At 38.1% G+C, this 25,127-nt stretch overlaps 1 protein-coding gene and 1 long non-coding RNA gene across 3 annotated transcripts in view; one reads left to right on the top strand and one right to left on the bottom strand.

Moving 5' to 3' along the window:
* Positions 1-11,222, top strand: part of LOC139121358 (molybdopterin synthase catalytic subunit-like) — a 35,226-nt gene extending 24,004 nt beyond the window's left edge. For both annotated transcript variants that reach the window (XM_070686178.1, XM_070686179.1), the window contains one exon: positions 10,672-11,222. In XM_070686178.1, coding sequence (XP_070542279.1) covers positions 10,672-10,767 — 96 coding nt within the window. In that variant the 3' untranslated portion in view covers positions 10,768-11,222. The remainder of the gene's footprint in view (positions 1-10,671) is intronic.
* LOC139121368 (uncharacterized) overlaps positions 1-25,127 on the bottom strand; it is a 102,302-nt gene that overhangs the window by 39,637 nt on the left and 37,538 nt on the right. Inside the window, exon 2 of the long non-coding RNA XR_011549266.1 lies at positions 18,599-18,641. This is a non-coding gene — a long non-coding RNA (uncharacterized lncRNA). The remainder of the gene's footprint in view (positions 1-18,598; positions 18,642-25,127) is intronic.

The raw sequence follows: 25,127 nt of genomic DNA, 5'->3' as shown, positions 1-25,127 counted from the left end.
GCATTTAATAGTTGTTCAGTTGCTTCCACATTGCAGGGTGATAGAATCTGGCATGGCAGCCATTACCAATACTTTCCCATCATTCCGAGCCATTCGGAAATGTCAAATGGAAAGATAAGCGTAAAATATGAGCCTATCTGGCCTCATTGTGGACGCAGCATCGAATCGCTCACTTTTAGAAAGGGCAATGCTTGGCCAAGCTTTGATATTTGACTAGACTTGATTGCGTTCCGTCGTTGATGCTCTGTCTGCTTGATGTAGAGTGAAGAATATGTCTCTCATACAAGCCCAGACACCTGGAACGCATCATTCCAGCATCTGTCGAAACTCAAACACATAAACTATACTGTAGAAATTGCATTGGCTCATCAACATGGATGACGTCTTTGATATGGTGATGTCAAATAAGCTGTATGTTTTTGTTAAATCTTGACAGGTTGCTATGGAAAATCAGCAGTGTTGTACAGAACTTTAAATTAGGTGCCATCTCTAACAAACAAGGAAAGGTTTATTTACGTCCCGCTTTTTCCTTAACTCTACTGAAAGCTATCTACATGGTTTCCTTTGAATATCAAAAGCCAGTCAAATCATCTGTGTGTCTCAGAAAATAAAAATCCTGGGTTCCAGCTAAATAAACTGAAAAGTGTGTTCCAGAAATAAACCTTGTTTGAAATGCAATCGGTGAACACTTTTTAATTGCTGATTTTCACTTCCATGACGACACGGAGGAATGATGTTCACTGTTCCTTCTTTGCCGATGTTTGTGTTGCGTGTTTCTTGGGAATTTCAGTGAGTGTATACATCTTTCATTTCAGTGACTCTGTTCAGTGGAACATGTCAGGTACTTGTCTGAATTCAGAATGTGATGGGTTGAGTAAACTTTGGTTTCATTTCAACTTCTCTAGTATCGTTTTTCAAGTAATTCCTGGTGGATTCTGGTCTATCTCTTGTAGTGTACATGTAAGTGATGAAAACGATCAGTGACTTAAGGTGGCCGCTGCCACCAAATATTACCCATCTGCAATCAAAAATTCTTGCTGGTGGTTTTTTCATGCCACTAATTTCTGACATGCCTGTTAGGTTGCATTGAAACAAAACACAATTTAGTCCAAAAATTTATGTCATAGTGACGAATTTCAAACATGACTGTTCAGTTACTTTAGTCATACACCAAAAATTAATGACAAAAAGTTTCAAAGTAATAAATCAGTTTTAACCTGGTATCACCTTTAACAAAAGCACTGATAAGTAATGGAGGTGAGCACATCCATGGTCAACTTGACCATGGAGCTTGGATGTAATTTTGCTATGTAGCATCGGAGTAATAAATCCAAGTATTGAAAACAGTTTATGGTGGAATACACTTCGGGGACAGATATTTTGAGTCTCAAATTCTTTCAATTCTTTTCTGATCTACCACTTATAGGGGCCCATTTTAAAGTTTTGGAGTAAGAAAAATTTTCAGCATCTTAGTTTTTAAAAATCAAAAATTTTATTTATTTTTTTCCATCAGGGATGGTGGCCATTTTGAATTTCTAACGTTAGTTTCTCTACTACCAAACTTTAGACGGTGACCCCTGATTTCTCTTGTTGATTTCGTGAAAGAATGGTTGAAAGTTTCATTGAGGAAAGTTTTGAGCAAAAGTTTGAAGTCTCACTTAAGAGGCAAGTACTGCACTAAGTCCTTCTTTGTGCAATTCCAAGTATTACTATTAATATGTGAAAGAACTCAGTGTTAATATTGAATGACTAAAATATTGTTGAGCGTCTACCATTACCAGTTTAAGGAGGTAATAACTTTATCAAGCAATTTCTCGATGTTGTCAAAATAGCAAACTGAAATATTTTGGTATAAAATTTTATCACAATGATAAAAATAAAGATTAATTCAGGAAATTTTTACCAGCAGTTGCCATGTTTTTAAAAACATTAAAAATAGGCACATATGGCAAGATGTCAAGTTTTTCATGAATTTGTGATGGCTCTTTTCCCCTTTATGTCACAAGACCAACAGGTTTGTGTTCAAGATGCTGACAGCGTAAATCTACTGAATCAAATCTATGACACAACATAAGGGACATATTCCCCGTCAGTGGTGCCCTTATTTTTCTCTGTGTGTACCTAAAACCGTTGTTTTCCATTGAATGTCAAATCAATTGAAGCAGTTTCCTTCAAATTTGGACTCTGAAACTTTTCCATTTCTTCTCTGAGCTACCACTTGTGGGGGTTCATTTTAAAGCTCTTGGTGTCAGAAAACTTTTCACTGGCTTAGTTTTTCGAAATTCGAAAATTTAATTTTTCTCCATAGAGTTAACACAGGAATGGCGGCCATTTTGAATTTTAAATATCGGTAAAGCTTGCGTTATTTGTGTCCCTAGCACCAAAATTTGCACAGTGACCTCCGATTTTTATTCTTGATTTTGAAAGAGAATGGTTAAAAAATTCCTTTAGGGATGTTTGAGTCTTTCACTTTCGAGGCGCGAACTACTTTAATAATCTGATCAGGAATATACAGTTACATGCATACTGCTTCTGTGCTACTGAATGCTTCCTTCTATATCAAAAATGTTTATCTGCTTGGCTCAAAAATTCTTAACGGGAATAATCATTGTTTGCATGAATATGCCGCACCAGAAGACTCTATTTCAATGCTACCAGGTATTGCCAAAAAATGCCTGCTCATAAATAGTAAAGAGTAAAAATAGTAATAATAGTAAAAAAGACACACAAATAATAATAGTCTTCAGCCACATCAAATTTGCCCTTTAAATTTCTACCTGATTTTCACAACCACCACCTAATTTTATTCCTGTGCTAAATTTTGCCACAGGATATAAATTTCAATCTCGTATGTACTTGGTACATGTATATATGTATATTAAAATGTTTATAACATCACTTTTGAAAATGATTTGCATAATATGACCAGCTGTCATGCTACGCTGGTAATTGATCCTCCAGTGTCCATTGGCAAAAAACGATCAAGCATCAAGTACCGGTATGTATCCAAATTTCACTTTGTAAATGATTAATCCTAAGCCTACTCAGCCTTAAGTGCTAGTACATAATGGTATTCATGAACTTGGCACAGATTCATTGTGTTCTGTAGTTAAAAAGCAATCTGCGTATCAGTTGACCTCCATTTTGTATCAGTACAACTTGCATCATCACAAACCAAAATCTTGGGGGAAAGATGATAATTTGACGCCAATCAACAGATCTTGGTATTATGCTTTCTTGTCGTCATGTCCATCTATTTGAAGATGGTATATGCAAATCAGCAAGCATAGCATAACTGTCCTCGTATATTGCATTTCATTTACATATAAGTCAACCCAATACAGGTTTCCATGGTGATAGTATTAAGATCCCTAATGTACAGTATGTTACTCAGTTAGTCAGCTTCCGCACTAGCACTGAATTATAGAGTAATAGAAATGTATGTCGCATCAGTGCCACGACAATGTCACCATCGCGCAGGACCATATGGCAACAACATCAGTCTCAATACTGCACTCAATTGCTGATTTACAGATCTTGTATTGAGTTCCTTCACACCCATGCACTAGTTGCATACTCTGTTCCAGCTTTACAGTGCAAACAATGGCCCCCATCAAAATATGGAAGTTTGAAAACAGTGTTTCCTCTGCCACTAAATTGAAATTCTTTTATAACTAGTATGGATAGCTGTCAAAATATCAAGTAACTTATACTGGTTAATCGTCTACGGAAAAATACAGCAAAATTGTGAAATTCACCTCCTGAAAGAGAAGTAATCAGTGAGTCAGCTCACGCAGAGGGATTTTGATCACCCATATGGTCAATTTTATGAGAACATGGCTTTACAAAAGCCGACAAAATCAAATTCATTTCTTTAAATCTCTTAATCCATCATGATTTTGTTATTATACTCTTCTCTGGGAATTATGAAATTGACAGTTTCCCAGATGCTCAAGCACGTTGATTTCTCACTAATTCATTGTTTTAAGTGTATATTTGACCTCTCAACAAATATAGCAGTGCAACACCTTAATTCCAGTTTTACAGGTCTCAATAAAAAGACTCATTATAAGTTCATCTACCAGGCAGCACACAGAGCATGTTTTTAAACTGCCCAGATATTCATGCATGGCGAAACAGTAGCAATGCATTAAGTGTCACCTGTCTCCTTGTACTGACATTATTTGCCTGCTAGAACGCTAGTTTCTCACACCGCAAAATGTCATCTACCGCCCCAGGTACTTCCTTCAATTAAACATGAGAGTGACTGTTAGTTAAATAAAATTAATACCGCATTAGGTCAGGTAACTGCACAACTGCTAGCCCTACCCCTCCGGGGCTAAGTGCTGATGACTGTAATACTGACGATAACCAACACTGATGTGTATGCGTCGTTAGCGTTATACGGCTATTATAGCACCAGCCCTCAGGAATGCCATCGATCACAACATCTTTCATGTGTCACGACGGGTAAATGTGAAATTTGTGTTGATAATAAATTACCTCAATATTGCTAGCTTGGAAAACATGGAAACAAATCATGGCAGAAAAAAAAACGACAAGTGTGTAAAATGTGTCCGCTAACCAACCAACCTATCAATCAAGACTAGTTACCAAGGCAACACGTATGTGTATTTAACAGATGCAGAGAAACTGAAGTAAATTTAATATAATGGTATGCTGATACTTTGATGTTACATACATAAAAAACTAGCATCAGTGATAAAACTATAGTGAACAAAAATTGTTAAATTTTGTCTTTGTTAAATTGCAACAAAGATTTAGGGTTGAAAATGCATCGTCGAATCAAAGGGGTTAATTATATGCATTAAGTAGAGACAACCGTATAGTCTTTAAATGTATTTGTCATCAGAATAATAATATTAGTTAAAAATATGCACCTGTTCAAGCCATTACAATTTGAATTCGTAGAATATTTGTATCTCTGTGAAAATATTAGAAAGACCAACCGCATGGCATGGATAACATGTGCCTCAGTGTTGAGCGTGGTTGAGCTATGTGCATTTCATGTCAACTGCAGCTGTCTTTGCTGATTCTTTGTGCCATACACCATTCTGAATCTGCTATGAATGTGAACCTAAATCCGACCAGGTCACTACTCAGAACACTGTTATGTCAGGGGTCATTGGATAGATCTACATAAATGAATTCTTTGTCTATGTCATTGTTAGTCACATTTGTCAAGTTTAAAACTGTCAAAATCCATCATGATGTTGTATAACATTCATTTTTGAGATGACCCAAATTAGCTATAACGCTGATGTAGACATGACATTGATTAACTCACCAATCAACTGTTACAACCTGACAAGTTCATTGTAAGTTCTAATCCCTGAGGTGCATTAGGTTGCTTGCTGTATGTTCAATCTCACTTATTCTTTCCAATTTTCCCTCCCCATAGAGCCAACTTAACCAAACAAAGCAATTTGAACAAGCCACAACTCTATTGTGAAAGGTTCATGGTTCCTCCAGATTGCTTCCTGAAGTTGTATCATGTGCAGTGAATGAGAAAAAGAGAATTTCATCAAATGTGTATTCAGATTATAATGTTTTATAACCAGTTTTCCCAGACATAATAACTCTATATAATTTAGTTATGCTTTACCTTTATCTTCCATGATTAGGGTACGACATTGTATAGGGACAGGAATGAATTAGATGGTGGTGTTTTGGAATGTCAAAAATAAATTATTCATGCGATAAAGAAACTGTCAAGTGGTTCATACACATTAATCAGATGATGCATTAAGCCAATCATTGTATTTTGTGTATGTAATTTTATCATGTACTGGTATAGTGTATTTGATTAATGTCATGAAGTATCAGGGATACTGTTGTAAATTATTTCATAGTTTTTAAGGTAGTATGCGCCTCAAAAATGAAAGACTGAAAGCATTTGCTCAAACTGGTCTCAATGAAACTCTCAACCATTCTCTTACTAAATCAACAATGAAAATCAGGGTTCGCTCAGTAAAGTTTGGAACTAAAGAAACAAATTACCTAACATTTTACCGATATTGGCCGCCATCTCTGTGTTAACTCTATGGGGAAATGTGGAAATATTTCAATTTTCGAAGTACTACAGACGGTGAAAAGTATTGTTACTCCAAGAGGTTTAAAATGAGCCCCCACAAGTGGTAGATTAGGAAAGAATTGTAAAAAATTTAGAGTCCAAATATCTGTCCCTGAGGCGCATTCTACCTTAAACATGAAATAGATTTAAGATTTAAGAAGATTGTGAGATATGTGTACTCATTCATGTGTCTGTCTGATAACTCTGTCCTGAGTAATGGGTAGGGCTTTGCATCGGAAGCAAATGTAAAATTTGAAAACATAAATACCAAAGTTGAAGTCTACTGCAGTCAATTCATAACGAGACAATGGACTGACAGTAGGTGTGAAGTGATGAAAAAAGTGACCACTATTGAGTGTTAATGAAGCATGCTGATTGAAATCACTAATTTGCCGGTAGCAGTATGCATTCCTTTCAGACAAGGGTTTCATTGAGTTCAAGCAAGCATGAAAATCCACATGAATATTTCATATGCCATCTCAGTTAATATATTTGTTGCTAAGCAGTATATTTTATTTATACATCCAAATATCATCTGGTGAAATTGAGTCTTAGCATGAAAAGCATGAATTTAATCATATTCAACTCAACAATGTCAGATACAGGTTATCTTGCCATTAATTTGTAAAACTGACTCGCTGTCTTCATTTTTGCTATGTTTTATTTATAAAGTTGAGGATCTAATTTTACTTTCTGGCTCTTCATCTGACGTCTGTCATCAATTTTTCATGCGTGACCTTCTCTCTGGTGTCTGGTCTTTGTGAATGAGGATAGGTCAATTTTCTTGTATTGCAGCCAGGGTGTCGAAATGTTCTGTCAGAATCCATGCCGTTTTCATCTTCTACAGACTGATTCGTTATCAGCTTACCTAGCTGGAGGCAATATTCCACTTGAACCATAATACACGTACCCTGTGCAGACCTGTATCGTGTGAAGTGATCACCGTTGTGCTTCTCAATTAATAGCTTGAATTAAATCATGTGCAGTTAATGAATACGCCCCATCGCCATTGTTGTGTTATTTCACATGGAATGGTGAAATTCCTGCAAGTATAATGTAGGTTGGCCCAGCCATCAACCTTGTCATGGAGTGAAAATAAGGGACTGTCATAGATTGCCACAGAAGTTCAAAATGCAAACTTCACTCATTTAGGGGAACGATACCTAAGCTCAAATCAATTTGTGAGTATCACATTTGCATTTACAGAAACAATTTATTACAAGCAAAATGCAAACTACTTCATGACCAGCGCCATTTTATGCGGTATTGTTGTTTTATGTGTCACTTGTTAATCCGACAAATTTCACCAAAGGGAATGATACATTTTTTATTTCCCTGTATCTGCTTACTTTCAAGCCTCACCATGTTAGCTTACTAATACACCACCTGTTGAAGAAGCAGGCAGACTACAGAATTCAATATCGCCTCATTATTCTCTGTGGAATGAGAGTAAGTGTTGAGAAAAGAGAGAAAGAGAAGACCTAGTCAGCTGGCAATGGAAACTAAAACACTGAACTGTGCCTGTATCAGCTGATTTGTTTTGCTCAAACTTTCTTCAATGAAACTTTCAACCTTTCTCTCACCAAACCACAAATAAAAATACGGGGTCACTGTGCAAATTTTGGTACTAGAGAAACAAATTACCTAAAATTTAGTATTTGAAACACAAAATTGCTGCCATTCCATTTGTAACTCTATGGAGAAAAATAAAATATTTAATTTTTTTGAAAATCTGAAATGGAAAAAATTGTCTTACTTCAAAAGCTTTAACATGAGCCCCCACAAGAGATAGATCAGAAAAGAATTGTAAAAGTTCAGAGTCTGAATATCAGTCCGAGAGACAATTCTAACTTAATGGGCAAGGAGTGGCTAGGTTTTGACCTAAAAACTAACAAATTCCATTTGCTGAGCTGATGAGGTGGTGGTCTCTAGATTTGTCAAAAAAATTATGTGAACTTCATGTTTGTTGCAGTATCTGTGCCTACTTCCCCAAACTCTGTCATCATTTCATGTTAGATTTAACCCAGGGTTCATATCTGTGTCGCACGATGATTTGTGTGACTATTTGTATTGGCGTAACCCTAAGAGTGGAAAACATGTAGTTCACTGGCCTGGTGCCAAATTGCATATCAGTGGCCATTTATTACAAGTCGGTTCATTGATACAAAAACCAGTCTGAAGCAGATTATTTCCTCTGAAATGAAGCGTATAGAACACACATTCTAGAATTATATGAGGGTTAAGACAATGTTAACAATGAAATAACACAGCTTAATAATTGCAATTAGATTTGGATGGAAATCACCTACATAGAGAGGTCAAGTTTTTGATAAAGTTAATGGGAAATAATCCTCTAAGCTGAATTTTACTAGTAAACTCCACTTAACTTAGGAATAATTTCATCAGTCAAAGTTTTATGGATTTTAAAAGGACCTACCTACAGAAGTTTAAAACAATCCGCGGATAATCCATGTGAGAACGTAAAGATGTTTTGGAAATGAATGGAGGTATCATTCCCTGGTTGATGGCAGAAAAAGGGAAAAAAAGCCATGGCATAGTTGAAAATCAGTTGAGGAGAAGAACATGTACAGTCTGGGCAGGATTAAACAAGTACATCAGTATTGTTGGAGAAATGAGAGGTAACCATGACAACACCAATCATTGTGTCTCAAGGCTCATTGAATTGTTTGTTTTTAGAAATCCAGTCAAATTAGGTCTGATCAGATGGCATTGTTTTGAAGCGTTGGCATCTCCTTAGAATCTGTTTTTCTTTTCTCATTATACTCTAATTAGTCAAATGGACACACTCTACAAACACTCCCATTAGATTGGATAGTTCGTCTATTTGTCTCAATGACCGTGCAAACACAGCCAGTTATCTGCACTGAGTCAGGAACCATTGGCAATAAATTATGACAGTCCTGTCTGTATGGCAACACTACCAGTGCCTGGGTAATTGGATGATCATTCGTGCGTAATTTCAAAAGAAAATGAAATCTTTTGTTTAATCTGTCATGTTTGTCTAGAGACCAAAAACGTGTTTTGAAAGAAATATCTGGTAGCCTAGCTGTAATAGTGCTGAGTGACTTTTAACCGTCCACTAACCGTGATAAATTCTACTAAAACGCAGTCACACGTGATGTGTTCTGTGAAATTCTTGCCGACTTGACTAGATTATGTATAATGTACAGACAGTTGTAACTTAGTCCCATATCACATTTAGACAATGTGAAGTAAATACAATCAATAAGTACTTGGTGCTTGAAAGGGTTAACTGTCGTAAATTTTAATATTTTTGTTCAGTATATGCAGATTTTCCAAATTAGATTTCCATGAGCTGGCATCTTGTGTGATTTCTATGTACCGGTTTGTGGATGGTTTATATAGTCAATACAGTTCCGAAGCGTAGTACCTTCATTCTACCTACTATCTGTGTGTATTTGTCCAAGATGGTTTGTGTGCATAAGATGAACAAGGGTTGGTTGACCTGCTTCAGTCGAGGTCTACCAATGTACGTTGTTGTTGTTACATTATGGAGAGTGACAGCTAAAGTCATCAACAAAATGATTAAACTGCGTCATGTTTTCAAATCAGATTTGTTTTTGGAAAATTGTAATCCAACAAGGAAAGCCAGCTTGTCTGTCATCTTTATGCAAAAAAGACAATCAGGGAAATTAAAGAGTGGCCGTCAAAACTTAAAACGTGCATCTTGTGGAAAATGATTAGATGGTTTAGATGAATTTCACTGTGTGGCACACTATCATTACCTGATTTGGTTTCAATATGTATAATGGATTTGTATCTCCTGCTTGGATCATAACAACGTTTCTGAGAATTTTTCTACAGTCTCAGAGAAACGGTAATGAGAGGCTCTAAGACTACATGATGTTCTGTTAAATCAAAGGTCACATTTGGAGGCTAAAACGGTCTTCAGTAGCATATCACTGGTGTATTTGTTCTGTAGCCGTACATTTGTAAATGGTCATCTGCCAGATTGATTTGAAATGCATTTTGCAAGGTAGTGCATGTCTGCGTCTAAGCCAGAACACCCGTAATGTTTCTGATTTCTCATCGTAAAATGCAAATATCAAATCTTGAGAGGTGGAGGAGATGTCAGAAGAGATTAAGAATATGACTTTGGGAAACCATAAACAAGCAAAAGCCATAAACTAATCTCGCTTCGGCATCCTGGAGATTAAATCTGACGGAGCTGGAATGGCACCCTAATGGCAATGTTGTGATAAACTGCACACAAACTGGAGAAAGCATCCTTATGTGGCATGAAGCGTGATCTTATCGGTAGTTTATCTTCAATCAGTGGTACAGGTTTGCAGTGTTTTATATCGCATCTGGATGTATATTTGCTTCAGTGTAGAGCCATCTGTGTGTCATTAGTGTACTGTATATGGCATACAGCAAAGCTTGTAATTGTTTTTGTGTAATTTCACGGGTTGAAAATACAGCGTTTGGGTTTACTGTGCACTCATATACAGTGAATTCATCCGCTTTATTCACAAAGCATTTTCTCATTTGCGTATTGATGTTAACAAAGTGCCATTTTTCACTTTCCTGTCCAGGAAGTATATGCCGATGGCAGCACCAATTGGAAAGAGAACAAGGAATGTAGTTGGTCAGCAGAGAGCTCCACAGTGAAATCCAACCAATCAGTGTAGGGGACCATCCAAGCAGTGGAACACATATTCCCATATTGGGGTGTGAACTCTCATAGAGTATTTCAAAAACAAATCAGTGAAATAATGGACACTTTGATGAAATTTTTAGGATGCTAGTAGATGATTTTTACACTTTTGGTATCCAAACTCACAAAAAAGTTGACTAATCTTTGCATATAGAGAATATGTAATGTATTCTTTTTTTGATTAAAATATCTAAGATCTCAACTTATTCAGAAACACTGCAATTCACTTCAGCTTTTTAGCATCCGTCAGCAAGGACAAAATGTTGAGAGAGTGAATGAACAAAAACCTTTTGTACTATTGATTAATGTTGAAGAAGGTGTCAAGGGTTGATAAATAAAAATTTATGAACTTGGGCTGTAAGATTTAGTAGTGATGAAAATTCCATAACATTTACAAATACAGGGTGCTAATAAATGCTCAAATGATAATTTCTGTCTATTGTGGTTATTTGAAAGTGTCAACTTTATGTCTGCTTTTAAACCTGTTTCCAAACAGAAGATGATATGATGGATAGACAACTGTACAATAATTCAAAAATATTATCTTTGAACAGTTCCATTGACAAAGCAATTTTGAAGATGATGAATTTTGATGCTTTTTAAATTATATTTACGAATCAGGTTTTGCATCAGTTTTTGATTCTTGAAAAATAGTAAAAAAAACGTTTCCAATTCCCACAAAAATTAGCATCAGTGTATATTCAGCCACACAATTTTGTCAGTAAAAAAATTGCAGCTCTGAACGTCTCCCCAGGCATATTTCAGGTAAATCCTAATAAAGTGACCCCCAAAATTTTCATGTTGCATGTTTCATAAGATGTTAAATCCCATGGTGATTATGAAAACTTTGATCTATGAACTATCAATGGCAGACGTGTTATCTGAACTATGCAAATTAGCTAATTTGCATAAACAGTTGAAGGTCGCGCATGAAGTTTAACCTTGGACAGAGTGCATTCCTACACTCTTAACATAACCCTCAATTACGTATGGACAGGTCCAAACTCACCATTGATAACAATTGGTTTAGGCTAAACCATTGTGGTGAAAGGGTAAACTCGTGCAGTTTCAAATGTGATATGAAATGTGATATGAAGTCAAATGAACCAACTTCACCTAAAATAGAATTCCGAAAATATTTTAAAGCTTGGTATTTTCTATGCCAAACTGCAGCTCAAAATCACCCAAAACCTGTCAAAGTTGCGTGACAAATGGATGTAAGGGACCGGTCTATCATAAAAGTTGATGCATGAGAAACAATTTATTGGTTTCGGTGCCCACCCCCACCCCGTCCCCCTCAAAACAAAACTCCTTACTACCAAAGATGATTCAAAATAAGTGCAACAAATTGGGAATTTGGCTCATGCAAAACACACTGGGATGTGATCCCTCCCCCCTGTACAAAGAAATTACGTTTCTCATTGGTCAGCTTTTATGATCGAAGGTTCCTTCCCTCACCAGAAAAGGACCATGAACCAATGCAGAATGGATCCATAACCTTTTGAAAATGGGTCACCTGTCAGAATCAGGTGACTCAACTCAAAATGCAAATTTGCCAGAAGGTTATAGATAAAAGCCATCCTTGCATAGTCCTGCCATTTTCATGAAAAACGAGAGATTTTGTTTCTTTTCCAAGAAACTCGTTACGTAAATCCTTGTGTAATCACCCCTACAAGGATGCTAGAATCATTAAACTCAACATGTTTTTCAGGGATTATTGTCCTCCACTTTAGTATTACCATTCAGTAATAAGGATAATGGTGACAGCAAAGGAACAACACAACTTGGCGTCATTACAATTTGATCTTACTTGCCAGTCAAACGTCAGAAAAGTCGGTGTTCCACCTGTTAGAAGACATGATTTCAACATTACTCACTCAAGGAACGTAATTATCTTCACCACATGTAAATATAATTATATAAAGGTTTAAAATTGTTCATTCTGATCTCATTTCACGACCTGATGAAATTGCATTGCATTGTGGGATAGTTGGTTTCGCTCCACCATAAATGACCAAAACCCTACTTGGACTTAAAACCAGTCTAGCATTTTACCCTATCGACGAAACATCCAATAGCTATCCACAGTCAACTAATTGAATCAGACGTCCTCGGCCCCTGCATAATGTACATATTTCAGACCACTGCACTTTTCCTGTCAAAATTCATTAGTTTCATATGCTGCGTGTTCTGAAATGAGCAACTGTGTCACTTGCTACCGTAGCAGTAGGGCAGTTGACATTGCTACAGATTGGAGTTGATGTAAGGCTCCAAGGAAGAGAACAGAGAATTTGATTTTTACCGGCACATTTGTGTTCAGGAAATTGCCTTTTTATGGAGTACTGGAGCAACAGCTATTTTCCCCAATACTGAGCATTCCAGAACAGATGTCGTGATTGATGGAATATGGAAGCTGGAGGGAAATCTTATTGAATTTATTGAGTTTCCTGTCATGGCATGCATCGTTGATACTTCATCAACAGGAATGTGACCACGGGGCCATCAAGTGAGATGACAGAAGATATTGAACTTATAATGAATTTCGGTGATCCAGATCCATCTTCGGGTTCATGAAATTGCCCCTTTTGCAGTGATAATATAATTAGCGAGATAGGTTTTGGTTTATGTTGTTTGGGGATTAAACCGTGAAATTGGTTTGGTGCCAATTTTCTTGGCTCCGCTGGCAGGTGTCGGAGTTTATATCAGATAGGGATTGTACATAGGCCGTCAACTTTTTTACATTTGAACTTCCTGCAAACTGTCAGCGCACTGATACTTATTTTGCTCACATTACATACATATAATCTCAGAAACATTTTTGGTACCGACTTTTAAATCTTGTTTGTTGGTTTCTTATACTTGACCGTGTTCAGATACACTCAAATTAATGTCAAACTACGTAATGGCACTTTGAAGGGGTTTATCCTTTATTTGGGTCAATACCTCAAGTCTGTTAGCTTTGAAATTTTGTTAGAAGATGCCCCCGGTGACCTCATTTACACTATAATTTTGATTAAATTTGAAATTATGATTTTTCAGTTTCAAAACATCTGAATTCATAGACCACCAAAGAGCTTTTGAATTGGTTAAGGTCCTTGGCATCGCTTAGATTATTCCTAATTATTATATTCCATGTTTCATATTTTTAAGGACATATGTGTATTCGTTTTGATAAGAAAATTCTGCCAATCAGAAAGCTTTTCTCCTGATACATTTCAAGATTGGCTCGATGAAACGCGAGTTTGGTTCTATTTTATCTTCCATTCGATTCTGTCGATGCTGTGAAAGTACCGAGACCAATGACTTCCCGAGGTCAGTGTGCAGCGGTTCCAGGGAATCATTCAATGCAAGGCAAACCAGATCACTATCTTTACAATATGTGTAGGATTTGTCAGTGGAGTTGTACCTGCCGGGCCCCTGCCGGGCAGTCATCTGTTCTGAAGTTGCAACTTTTATATTGTATAGCTGGTTATAATATTTTGGTGCAATATAACCTCTATACTAGGGTTGCAATACTTCTTACACGATCCTGGGTTCGGGTTGTATTTCCCGTGTTCTGTCGCAAACTGCGTGCAATACCTTCTAGACCATACTTCGTTCAGCTTCCACTCTCTCAGGAAGCCGCTTGGTCGGTGTATGAATAACAAATAGCAAAGTCTATGGAAGACCCTGGTGCCAGGGCCAATATCTCTTATATTGACCGTTTACTGGTTGTAAGACCTCTGACACAATACAGTAACACAGCTTGCAATGTGTTAAGTGCTACTGTAAAAAATCGGGATCAAATGAATGACAACTAATGCAATCGAAGGAATGACCGACCGCATCCTTTTACATGTATCTCTCCGAATGAGACTACCCTCTAATGAAGTAAACGGACAGAAAAGATCTAAGCATTGCTAGTGTCGACTTTAATGATGTCATCCAGAAAGCAAACATTGATCAGTGTTGATAAAGATGCAGTGAATGCGAAAGACAGTGTTTAACGTCTGTTCTGATGTTACCGTGGAAACAGCATGAAGAACTAGAAACCCTCCGCACAGTTTCCGACGACACTGCAATTCGTGTCAGTCATTTTGCCGATCACAGATTGATCGCTCAACATGAACATTTCATCGCGCAGGCAAATTAAAAAATTCCTCCACGAAGTCAGTGACAATTTTAGTGCGATCCTTTCTAACTTCCAGATTACCTGATAGCATCACCAGGGGATGTGGTATGAGAAATCATAACACGCCGCGTTGCATTATGTAGGTCGCTTTTATAAAACGGTGATACAAGGTTCTGTTTACGGAAAGAGGTCTATACAGGTCATACTGTTCTCTGTCATCGTTACAGTGAGATTTTTGTTGCCAGTACAATGATGTCAACGGGAAAAAATCAGATCACCCGAATCCCTACCTGGCCCTACGTGGTTCATCGTAATTTTTTTTTTATTTGTTTAAGATTTTTTTATATGGGTGTTTCAAGCTTTGTGTACGGCAAGGGAGTTTGAGAACTTTGAGCAAAATTTTGTGTAGATAGGTTTCGATAAAGTAAGAATGAACAGAAATGCGCCAGTCTACTTTCTGACTCACACAGGGCATGCGCAAGACCACATAGCCTGAAAAAACTCTGAATCTCATTTTATGCTACACGGACAAACGCCAATAAATACGTCTAAAAGAACATGAACATGTATAATAGAACCACAGAGGAATGCATCCGGGGTAATTACGCTGGTCAAGGATATACCACAGTCACTCCAAGGCGGCGGTACTCTGGTCATACCCTATAAACCGCGCCTCAGATTTATATTGAGCATCAACCAACCGGTGAAATAATGCATACAGGGCCGTAGTCTGACCAAATTGCCAAGAAGGGAGCGGGGGAGAACCTAGTTTAGCTGGGATTTGGGTAATTTACATAAATTTACATATTGAAAGTGTGGAAAATTCAAGTGGGCAGCTATCTCCCCCCCCCCCCACCCGGCTACGGCCCTGGCATAGCAAAAAGTTAATACGCATTTGAGGATTTTGTAAGGGACCGTCTAAGATTGTCGCATAAGTTCAAAGAGCGAAATTCATTCGTTTAGAGGGGAGGGGTTTGACCTCCATTCAATTAGTGAACTTCACTGTCGCACTTTTATTTTTTGATTACAAGTACTCTTTACATTGTGTGTAAAAATGAACAACAACTGCACACTTGTGCCAAAAAATTGTGCTGTAACTGTTTCCAACTCGTTTGTGTCATGCTATGGTTAGTACTAAAATTTGATCGACTACTTGATAATGTAATGTGCTCAATGGATACACATTCTTCAGTAGCTACAGCAAAATGTTACATTGTACTCTCGGGCAGACATCAACATTTCACACTTTTGAACTTTCGTTTAGGGGAGGGGGGTTTGATGTAAATGAAGAAATTTCGTTTCTTGAACTTATGCGACAATCTGAGACGGTCCCTAAGGTCGAAGAAAGCATTATGAAAATGTCACGACACACAGCCATGCTGCCCACCCACATACGTACCTTCTAATCCATATCAGAATAAATTACCCTGGAATTGATTTGAATTTCATGAGATCCTCCATCATATCTACATCAATCTCAGGGAAAAACATCTTTTAATTGATAGTGTTTGTAAAAATAGATCCTGTGGGCCCTCGTCAGAATCTTGATGATCATCAATTACTGTTAAAGCAATTATATGACAACCTTTTCAGATGGCCAGCTTGATTGATTACATCACATTAACGATGGCAATTCAAGCTGTATTCACAACTTGGTTTGTTCAGATAGCTCGCTTCTATCATTGTGCTGAGCGGGGTTAATCGTCCAACCCGTCGATTTTGCATTTTTGTATAACCTTGGCAGCAGCCAAGCTGCGCAAGTCTTATTATTACTTTGAAATTACCAGGATGACATTAAAAAAGCAGCCTTTAGGAGATTCTGAGGTCGACTTTGAAGTTTCTAAGACAATAGACTGACAGCTTTTAGAACTCTATGTCGGTAGCATGTTCAGACGTTGGGTACGATTTCACAACTTTTACAAATCTGACTGTAAATGTCAGCTGCCAAATCGTTGCTTGAAACATTCCAGATTGCAAAGTTGTGCGATTAGAAAGTCCTCTATAGTCTCAAAGTTCTCGTTTCAGGCAGTTCATTGAACCCATCAGTAAGGGAGGAGTTTCGTCTAGAGGATCAAATAGGGTGCTATGAACCATGGGAGCTCAGATAGTCATTTTCTTGATGATCGCTAGGGACTTAAAGGGAAGACGCGTCGGAACTGTGCCTGTGCGAGTTTCTTGTTTACAAACAATGCATTTCGTGCACGATATCTCATCATCGTAGCTGCAATATTGAAACTATACAATGTAGATTATGACAGACATGCTTTAACTTTCATCAATCAACATCGTACCTTGGATACAATGTTTACATCGGTCGTTTGGGTCCCATACGACCTTTGAGCACAGTTCCGACGACTGTATCCCTTTAATGCGAAGCCGTTGGAAAACAAAAATACACATCGCCGTGTTGCTGCTCAGCGAAATATTGCACAAGCCACGGTCAGAACGTGAAACGCCAAATAGTTCCAGTGTCTCTAAGGCAGCTTTACTGATTTTCATCAGAATTTTTACTGACTGTTACTGCAACATACTGAGCATAGACGGGATATGCGACACCGTGAGTACTAGAGGAGCGACATCGTGTATTTTTCGCGAATTCATAAGAAAAATAACAGTACTTTATACACGATTTGAACTAATTTGGGATAATTGGATGGTAAAGTAATGTCGGTTTAGTCTGCAAATGTAAGCTAATCTGCTTTTCTTTTTAAGTTATGCACTTGTTTTTATGAGTAATGTGCAATATTGCAACATTCAGCTGTAGGGCACCTAACATTTTTGAGAAATTTGAAAAATATAAAGATCTGATTATCCCAAATTAGTTCCAATCGTGTTTTTATTCCTAGGGGTTATTAATATACGCTGTTGGCGAGAAGTATACTATTAATCTACCATCATGTTTGCTGGCACACGGGAGCATTTCTCATCATGTTTGCTTGCACACGGGAGCATTTCTCATCATGTTTGCTGACACACGGGGGCATTTCTCATCAAAATTTGAACATCTAGAAATCAGATAGGTGATTCGGGGAGGGGGAATCGACTGAGGTGGCGTCATTTTAGTCGAGTTTTAACGAATGCAAGCTTCATTTACCCTAGGCCCACTGACGACAATCCAGCTGGAGGTTGTACACCTTTCCTGATGAAAGAAGACAACCCACACACTAATACTGGAGGTAAAAAAAAGCAAACCATGAGCTAATGTAATCCGACGTGAGACCTGGTGCCGAGGGAAGCTAGATCAAACAAGAATAGACGAAAAAACACGCGTGTTCTCGCACCCAAAGGCAAAAGAAATAACTCAAAATGTAAATTGCTCGAGGCTTCAAATCCTCTCGATACTTACATTAAAATTTTCATTACATTCGACGGCATTTAAACTCAACTGGCAAAAAACGTTTTCTGAGCAATTTAGTTTGATTCTGCTTGAAAACTGCAATTTGCAATGATCTGAAGTCATGAGCTAGGTAAATATAATGGTCTTTTAGGTTTTTGTTCAGACGTTAACAAATTCATGATTATCGATTATCGCTCGGATTCATTCAACAGTGAACCGCCTCCTGTATTTACAAAATAATTTGATTGTTTACTCTATCATATCAAAGCACATCATAAATATTTACTGACCGTGAAACTGAACATCATTTTCTCACCTTGACGGATAGATAAATCTAATCTGTTGATTAAAGCTTACCTTTTTTTCCGATGTAAATTATCTTGGTAGCAAACGTTTCTTCCTGAAATCAAAATAAATCCAAGTTACACGAGGCTTGAAGTAATGAGGAGCTTGAGATGATATTATTATTTTAAGTTGTAAGAGGGTGGGCCCATCGCTTTTAATGACTACATCATTTTTCACAAATGGCGGTAACCATATGTCCGGGACGGGTAGTCAGTTCATTTTGTTCTGGGGGTGAGCAGGGTCATCTAAAGAGATTTATCTGGCTGTTAATCAGATATTTCAAAAATCATCAATGTGAGATGACATAGTGTTCTCTCTCTCTCTCTCTCTCTCTCTCTCTCTCTCTCTCTCTCTCTCTCTCTCTCTCTCTCTCTCTCTCTCTCTCTCTCTCTCTCTCTCTCTCTCTGAACTGTAACGTTCTAGCGTTAGCTATCGATCCCTCACCATTTACAGCAATTTAATTATATCCAAATAATGTTAGATTGTCGCAGAATTGGTACCTGGCTTCGGTAACTTTAAAATGGAATTGTAAAGTTAAGTACAAGTTTAGAGTACAACTGTTGAGGCCACTTAATTAAAAATGTAATGTATCGTTCTTTTCTTTGCAATTGTGTTGTATGTAAGTGAGCTGACAAGAAAATGAGAAAAGTTTTGTTCCCTAAGCACTTTTTCAGACACGTCGCTTGGATGGACGTCCTACCCTTTGGTTTTATGCATCCTATGTATGGGAAATTTCAGCTCAAAACAAGGATGCTTGCTGGATTGAAATATTTTCATTTCCTTTCGGTAAATATTTCTGAAACATTTCTGTTCAAGATACGAAATCGTAAGTTCATCAAAAATTGTCAAAAACGCTGCCGAAGTATTCTCGCATACTTTATTAGGAAATAAATACTTTTTCGTTTTACCTAAAGCACAGTTATATTAATTTTTTCAGTATTATCTGTTGTATAGCTTCTCCTACCAAAGTGTGAAAATTTTAAGAAAATGAGACTATTACAATAGCATTTTCTCGCATATTTACATGCCATGGAATGTACTGATGCTACACAACGAATGTACAGGCCGCTGTCTTTACGCAGACATTAAAGTGGCACTCGCACTTGGTAACATTTTTAAAAAACATATTTTTAGTGCCAACGGTCGATATTTGACGTGGCGACTGCGCGCGGATCAGGAGATATCGATAAAAACATGTCCTCAAAAAAGTAAAAGTTTGAATTCCGGTGGCCCACCTAAATTCAGCTTCCGAACATCGAACGTTCGGCGCTGGGGCCATTGTCAACTAAGCTATGGAGTACGAGTCTACGCTGACGCTGCTGTACGCCACAGTACCACTCACGTCGGTGATCGGTCATGTCCCGTGGGAGAAAGCCGAATCTCACTGACTCCGCAAAAAAAAAACAAAAACCGAAAAACAAAGTTTGCTGATTCCACCAGAATTCGCATAGGTGTCCAGTACAGTTACATTTAGTTGATACATAGCGGCCCCCGCGTGGTATGCAGACGTATACCACCTGGCGGCCGCTATGTATCGAACCACGCGTAACCGTGTGGCAGACGACAAAATGTAGTCATCACTGGTGGCTAATACTTTACACGTAAAAACTGATATCTATATGGTATTGGTTAAAAATCTAATACAGCTGATTGAGAATAATGAAAACGACAAAAGCTAAGGAGAAGTTTAAAAAAAAAATACCTGAGGTAAAGGCATGAGCGTCATTCGAACGTTTTTGGACTCCCTAGAATATCGTCCATCAGCACAACAACAAACCTTCGGTGGATTCCGGGTCATAATCAGAAACTTCGGGATGTGAAAAATACGCTCGGGAAATGACATGTTTTTATCGATATCTCGCGATCCGTTCGCAGTCGTCACGTCAAATATCGACAGTTGGCATTAAAAAAATGTGTTTTAAAAATGTTACCAAATGGGAGTGCCTCTTTAATGAAAGTCAGCATTTTGCAAACAATAGTAATTGTATGACGTATTCGGACAACCTGGCCCATATTAAAGGCATAATGGCGAAGGCGGCAGTTGATTACAGGCGCTGCGCTGCGGCGTTACACTCGGGAAATGATAGAGTGGGCACCAATTTGGAAGAAAATAATAGGCTATGGGAAATTTGATATTACTTTCGCCCGAATAGAGGCAGGATTTGTTAAGCTATGAAGACAGAATGCAGGCAGAGAACGTACAGACTAGATGCAAACTTTGTGCCAGTCTCTTCACCTGTAAGTTTGCCTTCGATGAACTTACAACAGTGAAAGGTTTAGGGAGATGTTCTCTTTGAAGACAGGAAGCAGTTATGCCCGTGTCTTGTGGTCCTGTAACATTCCTTGGAACATAGTAATATACCATAACTGACGTGCACATATTCTCAAAGTTAGCTTTATCAGAAACACGTCCCAAGATCGTAACTATTCAATGTTCGGCATCATTGTGGTGAGTGGCTAGTAACAGAAGCTATCATTTTACGCGTTCCCGCAGTGATATTTGAAAGGTACTCAACGAAGACACTGACCCTGGGGACTTTAGAGGGGTTCTTTTTTGTTTTGTTTTTGTTTGTTTGTTTGCTTGTGTGTGTGTTTCTTTATTTGTTTGTTTGTTTGTTTGTTTGTTTGTTTGTTTGTGTGTGTGTTTCTTTACTAGTTTCTTTGTTTGTTTGTTTTTGCTCAATGGTCGAAGATTTTTACTGTGTATTCCACACAAATGATGTTTCAGAGTTTTGCACATTGCCGTATAACGTGTATACCGGTGCAGGGCATTCCGAGTGTCTAGGCAGACTGAATTAAAGATCTTTAGTCGATCAGATACAAGGAGAATCGACTTAATTTTAAAATAAAAGAACATGACAGAATCATCATTTCTTCTTTATTATTTTTTTCAAATAGTTTTATGAAACTCTTACTAAGTTTTCTAAATTTTCACATTGCAATGCAGTATCGCTCAGAGTAAGATGAAACTTTTAAATTCGTCGGCTGTTCAAACTCCAAATTATTTTCTACGGTTGCGGCGGTGTATTTGTCATCATACGTTGCCAATCTACCGAAGTTTACCGAAAAGTGGAATTGCTCTATTGCTGAGCGAAATCATTACTGGTGATCCGAAGTTCACCAGGACATAGAGTTAATTGTCTCAGTCCTTTTGTACGCGTTATTCAAGACTTTGAATCAATGATGGTGAGGAGCAAGTCGTAGTTATCGACATGTCCGCTTTCACTCACATTCATAATTGCTTCCGCATCGCTCTGCCTCTGCAGTCAAAAGTCGATCACTTCCCCTTTTCAGCACGGTCCACTTCACAAGTTTTCAATCAACAGCCAAAATTGACGGCGCTTTTACCGGGAAAGCCGGCCTTCAAGGGCAGTAAAAAACTTACAACCTCATTTTTTTCTTAAGAGAAGGCCTTTTCTTTGAACTAGGCGTCTTGGTCTCTTTGTATCTCATCTGCGGTCTCCAAGAACTAAACTTGTTGAGACAACTGTGAATTTCCAAAACGGAGCATGCTTAAAGGTGCGTGAATGACGAATTTCGTGTTAGCTATTGATGGGCCTATGTTTGGCCAACTAAAGAGTACAGCCTGCCTCATCTTCGCCCCATGGACAGATCAGATGCTCCTACTAGACATATTCCTCTTTCCTCAACGCTCGAGACTCAAAATCGCTCACGATTGTTGCATGGATTCGTTCACCGAAATTATAATGTTGCGTTTGCTCATGTTTGGCAGCGGGGCCAACGCTATCACAAAGTACGTAAAATGTGAAAGACCGACACATTATTATGAAATATGATGGACGAATGTATGAAGATTTTTCCGACTTCTGTAAACTATAAGATGAATGGCTCACTGTAATTTTCTCAACATTGACCTTAATGTATTCAGTACAATGACCTCAATTGTGACACGAATGTATCAAGTTATTAATTGTTAATGAATGGTTCTACAAATTTATATTGTGCAAGATCAGAGGCACATCGAAATTCCTCATTGATGATAAGATAGGGCTTTGAGCAGAAAATGATTTTCAGTCGTTAATTAACATTGAGATCACCAGTTCTTGACAAGTAAATATTTTACCTTAAATGAGGACAAGAACATCAGAATCTTGGTGAGCAAATATTTAAAGATCATAATATTTCGATTTAGTATTAGATTATCATTTTAATCAAAGACAGAAGATGTTTCAAAGCAGTTCATGCAACATGTGTTCATTTGTGTATACAATACATGTGTAAACCTTTAAAAACAGCAGAAAAGCAAGCATTCGTATGTGGGCTTAGCTCCATGTTTTCATGATCACACAATGTCATATGATGGCACAGCTTGTCAACTCAAACAAATTATCTCCCTAAACAGCAACTTGTTAAGGGAGGTCTTAAAGAAACGTCGTTTTTATCAGGGGAATAATGGGTTTCAATCGAATCTTCGCCCTCTGCTGAAATAAAACTGTCACATGAATAGTACTTGGAGTCATAATTAAATAATAACACATGAGAGCGAGGGCAAGATCACGATTTATTGCCTGCCCAAGGGATGGTGGTCATGATCGAAATATTGATGATGCCCGAGCCGTAGGCGAGGGCATCATCAATATTTCGATCATGACCACCAGCCCGAGGGCAGGCAAAAAATCGTGATCTTGCCCTCGCTCTCATGTGTTATTGTTTTTATTACACCGAACAAACTTCTTCGAGTACAGTTCGCCTTTCTGCATGAGTCCGGACCTCAGCATAACATGTTGTCAGTGCCAAGTCTGGGGTTGCCGCTGAAAGTTTGCCGATCTCCTCGGTCGCGTATCCAAATTTGTTGCTTGCATAGTCGCTGAACACAGAAATTGCATTCCTTGTTGCCATCTTCGTTCGTTTGCTGTTTACTTGCATCAAAATATCGTCTAACTGTGCCGGTGACAGCTCTGCATGACGTTTCGCAGCGATAGTAGCAAGTACAAGCGAACGACAATTTGTTTTGCGCAGAAAGGATGCGCAGTAAGTAAAATGACGTCATCCATGTAATATCAAATGCAGAGGGCATCATCAAGTTCGCAGAGGGCATCATCACGTTCGCAGAGGGCATCATCAGGTTCTTTTACATGTCACGTGAGTCATGTTTAACCAATGGCAGTGCACGCTGAATGAGTGAGGTGTAATAATCGAGCATTCATAATGTTTCATATCAATATCGACCCATCTGTATCATCTTCGTTCGCTATGGCAACGGGTACAGCCATATCTCAGGGATGATGCAGTGGACCTTTGGAGGGGCGGGACAGAAATGCGAAAAAAATCTGCGGAATTAAAACTGTTACACACTTCATATTTGCAGCATTTGCAGTGTAAAATATCGATCAGAGGGGTAATGTAAAGTTGCGGAGGAAAATATGCTGGCTTTGGCAGAAAAATACACCAATGTTATCGAGTGCGAAAAAACCTGCATATTGCCATCCATTATGGTTACCACCTCCCAGGTCTATTGTTGCATCCCTGGTTAGGTTTATCGATCTTTGCGCACGCACACCCAGTTTCTAATACGAGCAATGTCCAGAACGTGTACTAATTGCACGTGAAAATTTGTGCCATTCACACAACTCTCTTCACTCTTTTATGTTCCTGTGTTATTCAAGTGACTCAGAATGAAAAAAAAAAAACCACCGGCGATTTTGATTATATTGTCTTGAACACTATCACACTGATTTGAAAATTATCTGTGGTTTTTGAGATTTATAGAAAATATGTTCAGATTTCAACTAAATTACAACAGTAGGCTTTGGTATAGCAGATCAAGGGTTTACTCACGTCCTAATCCATTTTTGGGGCAAAGAACGACATGTCGTTCACAAACCCCATAATTTAAGGTGCTTTGTGTTCATTCGTTGTACATGTAGTTGAAGTATTTTCGAAACTTGCTGAACTAATTTGCATCCCGATGACGTCACACGTAGATAGCTAGCCATCGCGCGCCAGTATATCCTGCCGTATGTTAAAGCTTATCATGTTTTTCAATTACAAATAAAATCACTAATTTATGTTTTCGGGTATATTGATTATTTCTCCGAGCATCCGTTGCCTAGCAATCTGAATCCTTCGGTTTCGGCTTGAGTACGATGTGCATACAAGCTGCAGGGTTGGGAAAGCTTCCATTGTTTATTCATCCAAATGATGTGCCAGATACGCGAGATAGGGCCTTGGCAAGTAAAGGATCGTGTCCCCTCCGCGTTTCTTGAAGTGGTTATCTTTGAACTTTCAGATCCAGACCCCCTCTAATTTTTTCCCAAGAAAAAAAAATTGACCATATACAGCAACACTATTGACGATGAGCGACTTGGAGTAAGTAATGTTGATATTCACTATAGCGTAAAATACAAAATTTTCAATCGATTTTTTGGCCTGAGCCTCGTCAACGGAACGTTTCTAAAAGACTCGGAGGAAGACGTTGAACTTTCTTGTTTAAAACTAGGTCCGACGATTGTGTTACATGTAATAGATTGTACAGACAGACTGATGTTCGACAAGAGGAAAGTATACATGTATAGTGTAT

The sequence above is a fragment of the Ptychodera flava genome, chromosome 21, assembly GCF_041260155.1.
Source record: "Ptychodera flava strain L36383 chromosome 21, AS_Pfla_20210202, whole genome shotgun sequence".
Taxonomy (NCBI): Eukaryota; Metazoa; Hemichordata; class Enteropneusta; family Ptychoderidae; genus Ptychodera; species Ptychodera flava.
The sequence above is the reverse complement of the archived record's forward strand: the minus strand, read 5'-3'. Positions and strand labels throughout refer to the sequence as shown.